Source organism: Bos indicus, chromosome 18 (genome assembly GCF_029378745.1).
Source record: "Bos indicus isolate NIAB-ARS_2022 breed Sahiwal x Tharparkar chromosome 18, NIAB-ARS_B.indTharparkar_mat_pri_1.0, whole genome shotgun sequence".
Classification (NCBI taxonomy): domain Eukaryota; kingdom Metazoa; phylum Chordata; class Mammalia; order Artiodactyla; family Bovidae; genus Bos; species Bos indicus.
The window spans coordinates 11,430,104-11,447,245 of NC_091777.1; the positions used below are offsets into that span (position 1 = coordinate 11,430,104).

The 17,142-nt window shown below is 48.4% G+C and overlaps 1 protein-coding gene across 1 annotated transcript in view; it reads right to left on the bottom strand.

Annotated features, from left to right (window-relative positions):
* COTL1 (coactosin like F-actin binding protein 1) overlaps positions 1 to 9,922 on the bottom strand; it is a 44,376-nt gene extending 34,454 nt beyond the window's left edge. The window contains exons 1-2 of the mRNA XM_070770396.1: positions 9,652 to 9,922; positions 9,301 to 9,383 (exon numbers count right to left, since the gene is read on the bottom strand). Of these exons, the coding sequence (XP_070626497.1) occupies positions 9,301 to 9,383; positions 9,652 to 9,728 (160 nt within the window). The 5' untranslated portion in view covers positions 9,729 to 9,922. The remainder of the gene's footprint in view (positions 1 to 9,300; positions 9,384 to 9,651) is intronic.
* Between the last annotated feature and the right edge of the window lie 7,220 nt (positions 9,923 to 17,142).

Sequence of the window (17,142 nt, forward strand, 5' to 3'; positions counted from 1 at the left end):
GGCACATGGACTGTCCAGGGGTGAGCTCGGCTATCAAACGTCTCAGGGGGACCGTGTTCATTCATCTATTCAACACATACTTGGGGAGGTCAGCTGTTGTTCCAGGTGCTGACAGCACAGCAGAGAACCAGGCCAACCAGGTTTCTGCCCTCAGGAGCTCAGATTCTATCTAGCAGCAGAGTCAAACACCAGATACCAGAAGCTCCTGTTTGGGATAGAGGTTGGGGAGTTGCTAAGGGCTTGCTACCCATGACTTGGGTCCACACAAGAGAGTGACACAACCACCGGGGAAAAGAGATCGGGACCAGGTAACCGCGAGGGGGAGGATGCTCCCCAGGGTACCACCACCAGAGAGACAAAAGCCCTTCTTTCCACAGTCTCACCATGGGATTGAAGAAACAGATGCACACGTAATCACCGCAGAACAGGATGAACATCACAAAGGCAAGGAGGCCATCTGAGTGGAGGGGATATCTACACTGGGCCTTAAAGGATGTACAGAAGTCTGCCAGGAAAGCAAGACCGACGAGGACAGGCCCAAAGAAGGAAAACTGTGCCCAAGCTCCAAGGGAGGGAGAGGGCAGGGCAGTGCAGCCTCGGACACAGATCTGGATTCAAAGTCCAATTTCTCTACCTACTGCGCCATCTCAAGCAAGTGATTTTTTTATTATTTTTATTATTGAATTAAAGATTCTTTAAGTTCTGTAGTGCTTTACAATCTTCAAAAGTTTCCCACATGATGTCATAAAATCCCATAATAATCCTTTTCTCCCACTACCCCTGTCTTCCCTAGTGGTAAGGAATCTGCCTGCAATGTAGGAGACCTGGATTCGATCCCTGGTTGGGAAGATTCCCTGGAGGAGTAAATAGCAACCCACTCCAGTATTCTCACTTGCAGAATCTCATGTACAGAGGAGCCTGGTGGGCCACAGTCCTTGGGGTTGCAAAGAGTTGGACGCACCCCTCACGTGCCCCTCTTCCCTCCCCTCTCCCCACTGGCAACCACTGGTTTGTTCTCTGTCATCTGTGAGTCTACCAAACAAGTGACTTTGGACTCTCTGAGGAAACAATCAGATTTCTTATCAGTAAAATGGAGAGGACTCCTACTCTGGCGTCATTGTTCTTATTACATACATACCCCTCACAGGTAAGAAAAATTAGATGAGCTAATACATGCAAAGCGCCTACCTAGTGCAGGACAGTTGGCATCCACGGGGTCAGAATCATGTGTTGGGATGTGCATGAAAGGGGTGAGCTGCTGAGCATCCCATCCTAACGGGCATTCTGGGTCATTTCTAAGCATTTGGACCTTGTGGGCAAAAGCGACAAAAGGTTAAGGGGAGAGAAAAGCTCTCCCCACCTCCCCACCCCTACCTGGACTGCAAGCTCAGCAGGTTCTGAAGGGGTCAATTCAGTCCTGGGCAAAAGGCTAGAACTCAAGAAATGCTCCACAGAAGGAAAAGCCAGGGTCAAGGGTGGAGCCCAGGAAACACCCACACTTCTGGGGCACAAAAGGGAAGCAGAACCAGCAGACGGAAGTGAGAGCAGGAGATGAGAAACAGGAAAAGAGAAGTAGGTGAGCTTTGCACTACAGAAGCAGATGGAAGGGAAAACCATGTTTTTAGTAACTAGCGGTCACTGCCGAAGGCTAGAAGGAGAGAAAGTGAACAAATACAAAGAAACGTCCACTCCATGTGGCCACCAGGAGGCGACCGAAGACCTGGGCACGGGGTACCAGGCTCCAGATGTGGGGCGGCGGGATGCCAGGATGTACCGAGGTGAAAAAACGGTGGGAGATGAGGACATGGATGTAACATCTACATGATTCACCAGCAATAATTTCTAAAAGTTTGCATTAATGTCTAAAGACTTTCAAGGAGGGAAAACTCAATTCATTTCAACTAACTGAACACTTTCGCTGAAGCAGAGACACCCTACTTAGCAGGAAAAGGGACATCTAGCAACCTTCTCCACGGAGGTATGGCCACAAACTGCACAGCAAGTGGAAACATCACATGAAGAGCTGTTACAAAGCCCACACATCTTATGACACAAAGAAGCCACACAACGCGGCTCAGGATCCCCCAACAACACATGCATGAGCCAAGAAGGCAGCGGGAGACTGAATTTTGCAGAAAACTGTGAAAATAATGTTTCCAGAGCACTTCAGGTAGCACTGAAGAATCACCACCCAGCATTGTTTCTGGAGCAACAGAGATGATGTGTCAATCAATCCCCGTTTGTTGATTGCATGACAGAGAGACTGTTTAGCACTTTACAAGGTCCAAAGCCCTGTCACAGATCTACAGCTTCCTTCTGACCTCATATTCCCTTTGACTCACTAGATAATTTCTCTCCTTCCTTTCTCACTCAAATTTCTAAATTTGAGTAAAGCTAGAGGGGGAAAAAATGCATATGTGCAGCTTGGGGGAAAAAAATCCAGTACAGAAGAGCAAAATAGAGACCACTATACCTGTGTGTGCTGCACAGCCGCACACGCAGAGGCCAGTGAGCGAATTTGTTTCTTTCCCAACCTGTCCCTCTTGCAATAATAGCAAAGAGCCTCTCTTTGACTGAACTCTAACCATGCTCTTCTAACTGAGCTTTTTTTCATCTGGGTCTCAACTTCTGGACTTGTGTGTTCATCTTAGCCTTCACTGATTTTGGCAAGGATCCCGCCAAGTCAACTAAGCCAGAATTCCCCGTACGCCACATCTGATCACCCCTCAATATATAATCAGGCTCCTTGTTCTCACCCTTCCCCGGTGATGTCTGATCCTTGGCATGCCTTCAGCAAGAATCCTGTTAAGTCAGTTTAGCCAGCTTCTCCCTTCACCCCAGACCCTTCCTCCTGGTAACTTTCCAGCCATTGATACCTACCTGGCTCCTTGACTCCAAATTCCCACTTTTCCTTGTGGTATTCAGAGTTGAGTTTGACCTCTCTCCCTTGTAGTGGTCCCTACACCTATCACAACAGTCCTCTGAATAAAGTCTGCCTTACTGGTCTTTGTTTTTTTGGCTGCACTATGCACCATGTGGGGTCTTAATTCCCCTACAAGGGATCTAAACCATGCCCTCTGCAATGGAAGGTGGGCGTCGTCACCACTGGACCATCAGGGAAGTCTCTGCCTTACTGTTCTTTAACAAGCGTTAGGATGAATGTTTTTGTCTTTTAACAGTAAAGACACCCCTGTTCTCCTTAACCATCCCACTGCCAAACTCAGTCCCTGAGAAGCACTTGCAAGGTTCTATGTTACTGATAACTACCTTAATTGAGCACCCATTGTATAGTAGGCATTGCCTATAAGCTTTATGTGTATCATGTCAATTTATCCTCAATTTTAGCAACCCTGTACCCTGTGTGCAATCACTTACTGAATCTTATAGATGAAGAAATAGAGAATCTGGGAGACTTGCTCAAGGTCACACAGCACAGCAAGGCTACAAGTCAAAGCAAGACACCCTAGCTCTACCTTTGATGCTCATAACCAGCAGAAAACTGGATTCATTCCCAGATGCCTAGATTCTTTCTAAAATAAAAATGCTTGCAACAGAGTACTTTGGGGTCAGTTCATCAATAAAAGATCTGTTAAACAATGTTACATTTATACAAGAGATAGATTAGGAGCCACTTTAAGGGCTGGATGATGACAATAAAACATCAGCACCATGAGAACAGGGGCTTTCTCTGCTGCTAGATTTACCCTCAGTGCCTAGAACAGTAACCTACAGAGTAGTCAATCGAAGGAAGGAAGGAAGGAGGAAATGAATCAATGAATGAACAAATTTCTGAGTGTTAAACTATATTTGAATTATATCTGGTTTTTATTCTCTTCCTTTTGCTTAATCTTGCTTTCTGAATATTCTGCAACAGACCTGTACTACTTGTAAGGTGAAGAAAAAAAACATTTCACAGACACCCTGAGCCATTGACCCAACACATACACATGATCTGTAAGCCCTTCCTACAGAGATCAGAGAGATCATACTGCCAGTCAGTCTGGCAAATGACTCCTTTCTCCTTTCCCAGCTTATCCCTGGCTCCTCCCCACTCACCATGGCTCTGTCAGGGCAACCAGAGACCCTCCAGACAGCTCAGTACCCATTCCCCATCATCTCTTCCCTCCCCCCATCTCTCTGATCACATACTTTACTTCCACATCAATTAAATTCCACCAATGAGATGACAATCACAGTGACTACCATTTATGGAGAACGGACTGCATCCTCGGCACCATGAACTTGCTTTCTTAATCCTCCTAATAATCACATTATAGCAAAAGGATGAGCAGGTGAATAATTCAGCTCACATGATTAGCAAGCATTTGAACCCAGACCATCCAAAGCAGCCTAGACCTTTAACCACTGTGCTAACCACCTCTTACCCTGTACTGACCACCTACTGCATGCAGACCTGGGTCAAAGGTCTCAAGCATGTCCACATGGCACCTACTGTGTGCCAGTCTGGGGTTGAGCACCTCTTCTAAGTGAACTCAGAGTTGAGTGCTGACTGTGTGCTGAGCTAGGGCATGCACAAGAAAGTTCAGATCAGAAAGCACACTGTCATCCTAAACGCTCCTAATCCTTAGGAGAACAGAAATAATGATATAAAAAGTAATAGTAACAACAACCAATATGACTAGGAGAGTTAAAAAAAAAAAAGTAACAGTAACAACAGCCAACTGTATCACTATGTCTGGGCTCTCCATTTAGACATATAACTTCAGTGAACCTTCTCAGTCAGCATCAGAGGCAGGCACCATCAGAACCCCCATTTTACAGACCAGAAAACTGTGGCACAGACAAAGAAATGCCTGAGGTCACATGGCAGGAGACAGAGTTGGGATGCGAATTTAGAATTTCTCTGATTCCAAAGGTCCTGGCTGTTGAAATACAGAAGGGATTGCACTAGGTAGGTTTGCTGGCTCAGTCTCAGATGGACAGATACAGGGGAGAGGAATGCCACCCAGAGGGAATCACTGGCCTGCAGGCTGAGAGTGTTACACAGGGTCAGGCTGCAGATGCACAAAGGGGGCTGTGGGAGCTGCTGCACAGGAGATGTGGCTGCGGACAGACAGGCTGGAAGGCCAAGTAGATAGCCTGTACTTAGTCGCAGATGGGAGCCACAGATGGTTAAGGAGCAGAGAAGGAACTTGAGGAGACCCACGATTTAGGAAAAGTTACTTTGCAGGCTTCCCTGGTGGCTCAGTGGTAAGACTCTACCTGCCAATTCAAAATACACAGGTTCAATCCCTGGGTTGGGAAGATCCCCTGGAGAAGGAAAAGGCAACCCACTCCAGTACCCTTGCCTGGAAAATCCCATGGACAGAGGAGCCTGGTAGGCTACAGTCCATGGGGTTGCAGACAGTCAGACACGACTGAGCAACTTCACTTTCACTTTCACTTCCATTTTTGGGGGTGGAGGGGGATAGAATGAATTTAAGACAAGAAGGACCATGGGCTGAGAGACTGTTGCAATAAAGGGTGGACATGGACTCTTTGGGTCTGCCCCTCTTCTGCAAGCAGCATGCCCTCGCCTTCACTCTTCCCTTAGGAACCCACCCTCCCCGACTCCACCTGCTGGTTTGGTGGGGCTACCCCTCCCCCACTGTCTCCTGGTTTGGTGGGGGGTGCCCCTCCCCCACTCCAGGCATGGGCACTGATCCAGGTATAGACAGCCAGAATTGCAGGGATTAGTTCACATGCGCACATGAACCCAGTCAGAGTCTCTCAGTCTGGAGACTTCTGCGGAAATCGGAAATCCGTGGCAGTCGGTCTCTCTCTCCTCCCCAAAGCCTGGAAGCTGGGTGGTTAGAGGTTATCTCGTCACTGCTCAGGGAGAACTTGCCCTCCTGCCCCCAAGACAGGCGATCAAGGAGGAAAACAGGGCTGGGGGAGGGGGGTGAGTTCGGACAGCCTTATCTGCAGCTAGTACTTTACCTGGACTTTCCAACCACAGAAGCTAAGACTGATTTCTTTTCTTCGGGGGTGAGGGAGTAGGAAGTTTACTGCACTGGGCTCCTTTCACTGCACCTGACAGATCTCTAACCATCCCACACGGACTGAAGTTTGGGGTGAGAAGTAAGAGCAGAAGCGGTGATGGAGCGGTCAGTACAGAAGGAAGGGGCCAGGTGAGGCCGGCACCAGAAGAGCCAGTGTGGGGCCCAGAGGGCTCCAGATCCTGTCAGCAAGAAACAGGAGGACAAGGGCGGCCCAGCGACCTTCCAGTTCATGACCTTCAGGAACCAGTGCCTGGGGACAAGGACAGGCCAGCCTGGGGGGCGGAGGAGGGGTGACAGGGAGAGGCTTAATGGGAGATTCCATTCCGAAGAAGAACCGGTGGGGGGCCGGTGGGGGGGGGGCGGGGTGCAGAGGACAGAAGAAAGATAGTAGCCAGAGGGCAAAGGAGGGGCGAAAGAGGGCATTTCAGAGCAAGGATGGGGGGCAGGGCGAGGATATCAAGGAGGAGAGAAAGCCCACAGTGGGGGTGGGGGGCCCTCCAAGCCCCTCGTTCCCCCAGGGCAGACGGAGGAGCGACCAGGCACTGTTTTTAGGCTCCCAGGTCCCCTGTGACCTTGTGAGAGCTTTGGAAATAGGAAGGCTATGCCAGACCAGGAGCACTAGACCCTCCGGCTTGTCAGGACACCTGGCCAGAGATGAGGGCCACGGAGAGGCCTCCCTGCATCACAGGAGTGGGCGAACGTGTCTTCTGTAACTGCCAACAATCCCACCAGCCCCGACCAGAACCTGCTGTACAGCAAAGATGCTCCACGACTCAGGAATGAGCTTCTAAACCACTTTCTTAGTGAGAAGAGGTCAAGAGCACAGGCCTCAAAGCCACTCTGCCCGGGTTCAAGGCCCCGGGCCTGCCACGACCTTGCTGTGACTTGCAGGCAAGTCACTTAACCTCTCTGGGACTCCGTTTCCCCACCTACGTACGGAAGGGAAGCAAGCTCAGAAACGGAGACAAGGTGTGCCCAGTGCAGTGACTTGCGTGTAGAAAGCTACTAGTCAGCGTTCCGAACCCTTGGTCACTGAGTTAGGAGGACGCGGTGGCATGATAGAACAGGCTTTCCTAAGACAAACAAGAGCAGGCACGGCAACCACAGCTTGCCTATGCATTTGTCCAACAGACGGCTGGGGAAGGAAGGCGGACTTCCAGCCAGAGCAGACGGAGCCTTCAGATCCTACGGCCCATTCATAAGCTCAACAAGCAGCAGGGAAAGCATTTTTAGCTCTCCCACCAGGCCCTCCCCACTGCCATCCCTATTATTGGGGGAAGGAAGCCCCAGGGAGGGAGGAAGTGTTCTCTGACCACAGCCTCCCCAATTCAGAATCCACTCACAGGATGCTCTTTATTCCCGGGGTCACCTTCTCCTACTCAATGGACAGAACAATAGCTTCAGAAGCTGGGGGGTGGGTGGGAGGAGAAGACCCCAGTCTGATGGCAGGGGGTGGGGATGATGGATGGCTAGCAGGAGGAAACTGCTACTTTACTGTCCAGAGAGGAAGGAAGCTGGCTTGTGAGAAAAGCTCAGAGCCGGCAGGGCAAAAAATACTGCTGAGCCTCCCAGTTATACACCAAACCCCAGGAGGCTGCACTTACTCCACTTGTGAAAGCAGGCATCATGGTGGTGAAAGGACAGAGGTGGCTGAGAGACAGGGTTCCTGAGTCAGGGGCCTGGCTTTCAATCCTGGCCCCATGCACCTCAATAGATGTGAGTTGTGATAGTATTTTACACATCTGCTTTTAAACAAAGGGTTCCTCAGATGGCTCAGTGGTACAGAATCCGCCTGCCAATGCAGGAGACTTGGGTTCCATCCCTGGGTCGGGAAGATCCCCTGGAGAAGGAAATGACAACCCACTCTAGTATTCTTGCCTAGGAAATTGCACAGACAGAGGAGCCTACAGGCAGGCTACAGTCCATGGGGTCACAAAAGAGTTGGACACGACTTAACTAAACAACAACATTTTAAACAATCCTGTCCAAAAGCAGTGAGTGAAGGTCTAGAGGTAGCTCTGGGAGATGTTTTAGTTGGGAGATTTTTTTTGTGTGGGGGGGATGGTAAATCTCAGTACCACCCAGCCCACAGCAGACACTTTATAGATATTCTTTGAATTAGAATAAATTCAAAATAGTCATTTGAATAAAGGAAAGGGGCTGTTGCATGATCTTGAGCATAGTGTTGTATTTTTTATTTATTTCACAAATGACCATGTCATCTGTACAGGCACTGACTCACCTATCTTTTCGACAGCCCTCTAAGATTACAGGGGAGGAAACCAAGGCCCCAAGAGATTAAGTAACTTGCCCCAAACCACACAGCTAGAAAGTGGCCACAAGGGGATTCAAACCTACCTTGCTGACTCTAGGTCCCCACCCTAACTTTCAGGCCGTACTGCCTTTGTCTGAAAATATCTATTTCCAAGCTAGAGCCCAGAGCCCAGAAAAAGAGCCCATCCTCCAAGCTTAGCTTTAAAGGGCCTTATTACCAGTGATGCTGGGCCTTTTGCTTCAGTGGTGTGTGTTGGGGGGCAAGGATTGGAGGTTGTGGTTGTACATACATGTGTTTTTTCCACTTACTGGTTCAAGACAACCCAGGGAAAGGCACAAAGTTTACAAATCCTAAAGATTTTGCTTGAAAGATTTCTTATATGTACACAACTGTGTAACTGCCTCCCAAATCAAAATACAGAATATTCCCAACCCCTTGAGACCCCACCCCACCTTCCATATGCCTCCCCCCAGTCAGTGGCTAGCCCGACCACTTTTCTGACTTTTCACGCTACAGATTAGCTTTGCCTTTTCTAAAATTTCACATAAATGGGATCATATGGTATGTACGCTTTCATATTCTGCTCTATATTCTATGAACAAAAACACATCACCAGCACATGGACAATGATTGCAGCAGAAAGGAGAGGGCTGTCGCTAACCATTTCTTTCTCCTTCAATAAGCACCAGGATTGTTTTTATTTTGGCTCTCTGACTAATGAAAGGGGAAACCCGGGAGGGCTGGACCCTGGAGTTTGGAACTCCATGAGTTAACGGTGGAAAGCTAGTGACCATGGGGGCAAAGGAGCTGTCCCGCCTGAAAAGGTTACTGTGAGAGGGAGGAGGCTGCCGGTCACCTCTGGTTGTTCTGGATGCCCAGAGGAGAGAAGGCTTGTGGAGGCTTTCGAACGCTCCAATCTGGTTCCTCCAGCGCTGGGGGCGCCCAGAGTGGCCTCAGACTCCTCCCTAGCATTGACCTTGTTCCAAAAGACCGGGAGTCCCCCCAGAAGGCGCGTCTCCCTACCTGTGCACTGTTGGATGAAGTCCTGATATTCCGCTCCCTGCTCGCCGGGGACGATGGTGGAGCCGTCATATTTAAAAGTCACCCTTTGGATTGGGAGAAGAGAAAAACACACACATACACATACACATCAGCGTTGGTGCCTGAACGGTGCCGAGCTTCCACAGAACAATCTAAAAGATGCTCTGGCTAGCGAAAAGCCAGCGCTGGCTTTCCACGCTGTCCCGGGTTAAGACTGTGGGGAGACCGCACGGGGATGACCCTTAATCCGTCCCGTCTGGAAGACGGCTCAGCGCACCAGGCCCCTTGTGAGCTCAGGCAGCGGGGCTCGAAGAGCAATGCAAAGTTCCTCACCAGATGACGGCCGAGCTGTCGTCGCGCACCAGGTTGTACGCCGTTCGGCAAGCCTCTTTGTCGATCTTGGTGGCCATCGCCGCGGGGCCGCAGTGGGGATACTGTGCTCGCAGCGACAGATGAGCGCGCTTGGGGCGGGCTGCAGGGAGCGGAGCGGAGCGGGGCGGGGACGCGCGGAAGGCGGGCGGGCAAGCGGGCGGGCGGGCGGCTGGCGACAGCAGCGAGAGAAGGAGAGCTCCGAGCTCCGAGAGCGGCGGTGGCTCCGAGTGCGCTAGGAAAGCGAGCTAGACCCAGGCCACGCAGCCCCGCCCCCCTTCGCCCATTGGCCTCCGAGGACGCATTACGCCCCACCCCCTATCGCTATTGGTCACAGAGCGTGTCGGGGCGTGGCGTCTTTACCCGCCAGCGACCAATCCCAGCCCGAGTGGGTTGCGCAACCCTGAGAAGGGGGCTGGAGAGAGGGGCTTTTTCTCCCTCCTCCCCTCTTCTTCTCCCTCCCCGCTCTTCTCCTCCCTCCTCCTCTTCTTTTCTCCCTCCCCCAACCCTTTCTTGTTCTTCCACTCCCCTAACTCCTCCCCCATTTCCTCCTCCCCAAGCCCTGTTTCTCCTTTCCCTCTCTCTACTCCCTCTCCCTCCTCCCTCCTTGAGTCTCCCTCCTCATTCACTGCCCGCTCCTCGCCTCACCTCCTCCCCTTGCTCTTCCCACTTCCCTAACCCCTTCTCCCTCCTTCCTCCCTATTCCCACCTCCCCTCCCTTCCCTCATCTCCTACCCCAGCCTCCCCTAGTCCTCCTTATCCCCCCAAACAACAACTCCGTTTACCTCCTCCCTATTCCTTGTCTTCAAGCTCTTGTCCTCTCGCCTCCTCTCTCTCTCACTTTGCACCCCCCCCTCCTCCCTATCCCTTCCTCTACCTCCCTCCTCCCCACCAGGGCTCCTGGGCTGCAGAGCTCCACAGGGAAGCTCCACATGGGTGACTTACTGCATCAAACTGCCCTGGCCCAGTGTTGGGCTCCGTGGTTTCTAGGTAGGGAGAAATTGGAAAGAAGTAAGATTGTTAGATAGGAGGGGATAGAAAGTGGACTGCTTCCAAAACACTGGTGGGGTCGCTGTTTACTTTACGCTCTGGTTATTTGCATTCACATCTTATCTCCCCCTTTGGGTTCCACTGAGGGCAGGAGCTGACTCATTCTGTCTTCTTCCTTCCCTCACTGACTCAGTCATTCATTCCCTCCTGCAATCATTCCACAAAGACCAGTTACAGGGTTCAGGCAAGTAAAAAGGCTGGACCCCCCAAGACCCGGCTCTTGATTCGCATCCAGTGTTGCCTCTTTTTAACTGTAGGCCTTTGGACAAGCCTCAGAAACTCTCTGATTACCTTCCTCCAATGGAATAGTAATAGTACCGACCACTTTAGATTCGAACATAACTTAGCGACTAAACAACAACTACAACTGACATCATAGGTTTGCTTTATGGTTCATGTTTAATGAAACTTGTCAACAAATATGTTAGACATTCAACAAAAGATCATTGTTGTTGGTTATCAACTAAAATAAATCGTAAATAGAAACCCCAAAGGTCAGGGACAATGTTCAATTAATAATAAAATTAATTCTTAATGGTAAACAAACAAAAATCAATCGAGCATTGAACAGGCACATGGGGGAAGGTGAGTGGGGAAAGTAGGAGCTGGTATTGCTATAAATTAAAAGGCAAAAACAAAGAAATTCCAGTTGGATGCAGCTCAAAGCAGCTCCTACCTTACTCCCTGATGAAGATAATGGGATAATTAGTTATTAGAAAGCAAGCCAAAGATGGAGCCATACCTCACACCGCAGATCAAGGTAAATTCCAAAAGGATCAAAGATTTGCCTGTAAATAAAGGAAACCACAAAAGTGTCATAAGAACACATGGGAAGCTTCCTTTATAAGATTGGAATGGGAAACCAAACTAACCGTGACTCAAAATCCAAAAGCCATAACGAAAGATAGTTACATTCAGATATGTAAAAAGTCTTCTTCGAGGGGAAAAAAAAGAAAACAAAACAAGGCAGCAGAGCAGTAGAAAGTATTTGCAACTCAAATCAGGAAGAAGGTACCTCGCTGACATATAGAGAAACCAACCTAGGAAAAAGAGGGAATTCCCTGGCAGTCCAGCGCTTAGGACTCCATGCTTCCACTCCTGGGGAGGTGAGGAGGGTTGGGTTTGGGGAACTAAGATCTTGCAAGCCCTGTCGCACAGCCAGAGAGAAGGGAGAGAAAAGAAAAGTGAGCACAGGATATGACCAGACAGGTCAGAAGGCTCTTAAACAATGAGAAGATGCTCAGTCTCAAGCCCTAGTAAGAGAAATGCAAATTGAAGCAAAACTGAGATAACTTAAAAAAAAAAAAAACTAACAGTTTAGCAAAAAAGCAAAATTTGACAAGCATGCTTTGTTGGTGAAGCCATGAAGACTCAGGCCATCTCATACAAGCTGGTGGGAGTGCAAGTTAGCACAACCAGGCATGGAAGCCACTTGTCAATATCTAGCAACGTTGCAAATCTCTGTGCTCTTGGCCAGTTTCCCCTAGAAACATCAACAGGACATAGGGCGGCCTGTGTGCCTTGGTCCCACACTCAGAGATTCTGATGTAGTTCATCTGAAGTATGACTTAAGGGCTGGGATTTTTAAAATCCCCTTTCATCATTTTCATGGGCAACTGGGGCTGATGGTCGCTGCTATAGACACAGTCAAGTAATCACTGAGTAATCATCATTCCAGTAACCACTGAGTCGATGGATGAGTTTGAGCAAGCTCCAGGGAGTTGGTGATGGACAAGGAAGCCTGGAGTGCTGCAGTCCATGGGGTCGCAGAGTCAGACATGACTGAGCAACTGAACTGAACTGAATCATTGAGCTTTACTGCTAGTAGCAGAAGCCCCTCATTGATGGGGGGCTGGATGAAGGGGTAATGATACAGGTGTGCCGTGGAGAAATCTGAAGCTGGAAAAACAGAGTAGGGGGCTTCTCTCTATGCACTGTTACTGATAGATCTACCGTCTACATCGTGATGGAACAAGGCAAAGTACAGAACAGTATGATCAAAACACCTTCTTGTGCAGCTAGCTTTTTAAAGTCGGGGGAGGGAGTACAGAGATATTTGTGTTCGTCCATATGTGCATAAACACCTCTGGAAGAACACACAAGAGAAAAATAAAAGAGTTGTGCCTGAGATGGAGATGAGGAAGGAAGCCAGGTACAAAGGGAAGAGGAGAAGGAGAGAGATTTTACCATATACCATTTTACTTCTATCTATCCTGTTCTGTTTTTGAACATATGAATGCACTATCTATTAAGAATGTTAAACAACAACAACAAAGTGGTTTCTAGCCTGAATTTGATTCCAGAGTTCAGGGACCCTGCCTGGGTGCCTCGACTTTATCTGGATGCTTCCACCTTTAACTGTGTTTCTCCTATTTGTAGTTGCTGTCGCCCTCTACTGGACTGAAGGTGTAAGGTGGGTTTTGAAACAAAATCTGATTTTGAGCATTGTGAAGACAACATGCCCAGCTAAGGCAGAACAATAAACTGCACCCCAGTAATAAATTCGCTGTGTGAATATTTGTTTAAATCTGAGATCCACACAATATAAAAATCAATCTAATCAAACTCGCGTTTCTTTAGAAAAAAATCAGATCAAAATATTTGACATATATTATGTGCTATGACAAACCTAGACTGTGTAATAAAAAGCAGAGACATCATTTTGCCAAACCATCACAAAGGTCCGTATAATCAAAGCTATGGTATTTCCAGTAGTCATGTAAAAATGTGAGAGTTGGACCATAATGAAGGCTGAGTGCTGAAGAATTGATGCTTTCGAACTCTGGTGCTGGAAAAGACTCTTGAGAGTCCCTTGGACAGCAAGGAGATCAAACCAGTCAATCCTAAAGGAAATCAACTTTGAACATTCATTGGAAGGACCGATGCTGAAGCTGAAGCTCCAATACTTTGGCCAGTTGATTCGAAGAGCCGACTCATTGGAAAAGACCCGGGTGCTGGGAAAGATTGAGAGCAGCCAGAGAAGAGGGTGACAAGATGAGATGGTTGGATGACATCACTGACTTAATGGACTGGGAGATAGTGAAGGACAGGGAAGCTTGGCAGTCCAGTCTATGGGGTCACAAAGAGCTGGACACAACTTAACGGCTGAACAACAACAATGTGCTAGCTACTATGTCAGGAATTGGGGGAGGGGCTTCGCTGGCGATCCAGTGGATCTGCACTTCCAATGCACAGGCTTGGATTTGATCCCTGGTCAGGGAAATAAAATCCCACTTGCCACATGGTGGGACCAAAAAAAAAAAAATTGACAGCAGGTATAAATTCATTCATTTATTCATTCATTTATCCACCCATCCATTCATTTATTCTGGCCCTGGGCCTATTGTGTGTCTAAAGGGATCACACACACACTTGCCTGTAGGGGGCAGGCACGTAATGTGAATGAGCCAAGTACACAGTCTAAGAACATCTTTTCCTGAAGGTCATTCTCCTCTGGGTGTCAGTTTCATCTTCAGAACTGCCCTTTTAAAGGGGGCTGCTGGTCCTCAGATCTGTCCCAGTTGCTATGCAGGAATCTTAGCATAATGAGGCCAAGCCTTCCAGTTGTCTAAGGAAAGCAAAAAATCTGAATCTTTTTGTGAAATCTCATCTCTAGATTCTTAAACTTGGGCAGTAACAATGTTACATGTAAGAGCTAGACAAACACGCTCCCTGCCCTCATGGGAATTAGTCTTGGAGGGAGACAAGCCACTTTGGTGTGGGTAGTCTTCTTGCTTGTTAACACTTGAGTGTTAGTCGCTCAGTCGTATCTGATTCTTTGTGACCCCACAGACTCTAGCCCACCAGGCTCCTCTGTCCATGGGATTCTCCAGGCAGGAATACTGGAGTGGGTAGCCATTCCCTTCTCCGGGGGATATTCCTGACCCAGGTATGGAACTCGGGTCTCCTGTATGCGTTTTCTGCATTACAAAGGGATTCTTTACCATCTGAGCCACCAGGGAAGCCCAAATGGAAACTCAGTTCAAATAGGCCTGGACAGTGGAGAGAAAGCAATGACTCCATGATGGGAAAGCCCAGAGTTAGTAGAATTCAGGCATGTTTAATAAAAAATAAAAGACAGGTAACCAAATTTAAAAATATTGAAAGGGGACTTCCCTGGTGGCTCAGTGGTAGAGAATCTGCCTGCCAGTATAAGAGACACAGGTTCAATCCCTGATCCCAGAAGATTCCCACATACCACAGAGAAACTAAGCCTGTGGGCCACAACTCTTGAGCCTGTGCTCCGGAACCCAGGAGCTGAGACTATTGAGCCCTTGTGCCCTAGAGCCTGTGCTCTCAACGAGAGACGCCACCGCAGTGAGCCACAATTAGAGAAAAACTCACGAGGCAACAAAGACCTAGCACAGCCAAAAATAAACAAATAAAATTAATTTAAATTTTTTTAAAGTAATAAAAATACACAAAGGATGGGAACTTCCCTGGTGATCCAGTGGCTAAGACTCTGCACTCCAAAAGCAAGGGGTCCGGATTTGATCCCTGGTTGGGGAGTTAGATCCCACACACCACAACTAAAGATTGCACATGTGTCAACTAAGACCCAGTACAGCCAAGTAAAATAAATAAATATATATATATATATATTTAATGGGACAAGCTAGGACCCATCCCTGTGATATTAGGCAGGGGAGAAGAAGGGGACAGTGAGTAGTGAGGGGCAATGAGACAGTATATTGATATAATGTTAATACAGCATCTATGTACCCTATTCATGATATAGTAACTATATTACGCAGTATTAGGGATAGTAATCAGGGGGCTTCCCAGGTGGCTCAGTGGTAAAGAACCTGCCTGCCAATGCAGGAGACATGAGAGAAACAGTTTCGATCCCTGGGTCAGGAAGATCCCCTGGAGGAGGGCATGACAACCCACTCCAGTATTCTTGCCTGGAGAATCCTTCGGACACAGGAGCCTGGTGGGCTACCCTCCATGGGGTTGCAAAGAGTCGGACACGACTGAAGAGACTTGGCATTCATGCAGAGTGAGTAATAGCTTACTATGGGTTGTGTTCTCTGTGCTGGCCACCGTGCTAAGTGCTGTACGACTATTTTCTCAAGTAATTCTCACGTCAGCCCAAGAAGACAGAGCCACTAACCGCTGCAACATAAAGGAGGGAACTGAAGCACTGAGAGGTGGCACCATGTCCCCAGGTCACACAGCAAGAGCCTTGCAGAGACACTGTTAGAACCCAGGCGGCATGACGTCAGGGGTCTGAGCCTCCCCAGGAAGAGGCAGAGTCTGGACACAGTGAAACTGACCCAGAGTAGCTCAGCCATGTGTGCTCCATTCTAGAAACACTGTGCTGACTTTTTAAGACCATCATTTCTGCATGAGCTTTGTTTCTGTGATTGCAAATAATAACCTACAGAATTTTGAAGGTCAGTGTCCTAGTTCCCACATTTACCTTGGGGCTGTACATTAAAAGAAGGAAAGGAAGGAAGAAATCCCATCTCAGCTGTAATTAGAGATGGAAATAAAACATAACCCTGAAATTTGCTGTTCTCAGCAAGGTGGTTGTCATTCTAAAGCAGGTGTCTTACATGGAATAGATATTTATGGAAAAAGGTATTTATAGAATCGGTGCTGAGCTCACTCATTGTCAAATCTCTGAAAAGAGGGCCCCTGGAGCTTTTGGGAAGTGAAGGTGCTGAGCTATTGACAGAGGGAACGTAATACCTACCTCCTCCCAAATGGTCTTTCTCAGGAACTGTGAGTCACCCAGAGAGAACTCCGCCTGGACTCCAGAAATCCAGCAAGAAGACACTGGAAGGGCAACATGATCTAGGATTTTATCTACCAGTGAGTAAGAGCAGGGTGGGTGCAAGCCTCTGAGTGGAGCAGTGTGGTCTAATGGCTGAAGGTTCAGAAAATTTCTCTCCCAAACCCTGGCTCTGCCATTCCCTTCCTGAGCCTCAGTCTCCTCTTCCATGAAGTGAGGACCACATGTGGAAAATCATATCAAAGGCAATAAAAGCAACTACTTAAAAAAAATTTTTTTTTAGTCGCACCCATGCAGCATGAGAATCTTACTTCCCTGACAAGGGATCAAACCCACGCCCCCTACATTGGGAGTAAAGAGTCTAAACCACTGGGCCACCAGGCAAGTCCCAAAAAGCAGCTGATATTTTAAGTGCCAGCCACCCTCCCCCTCCCCTTTCCAATCAGTATGAAACTTTAAATTGCCTTACTAGACGTGGCACACAAAACTCCACCAGGAAACAGAAACTATATACAGAGCTCATTCAGCGAGTGGGGAAGTATATAAGCAGGAAGAATTGAATGAAGGATATTGACTACAGCGGCGAGCAGAGAAGTCCAGCAGGTTGGTGCACCCCAAGAAATCAGCCACAGCCCAGAGATGGGCGAGCAGCCCTGGGTCAGAGAGAC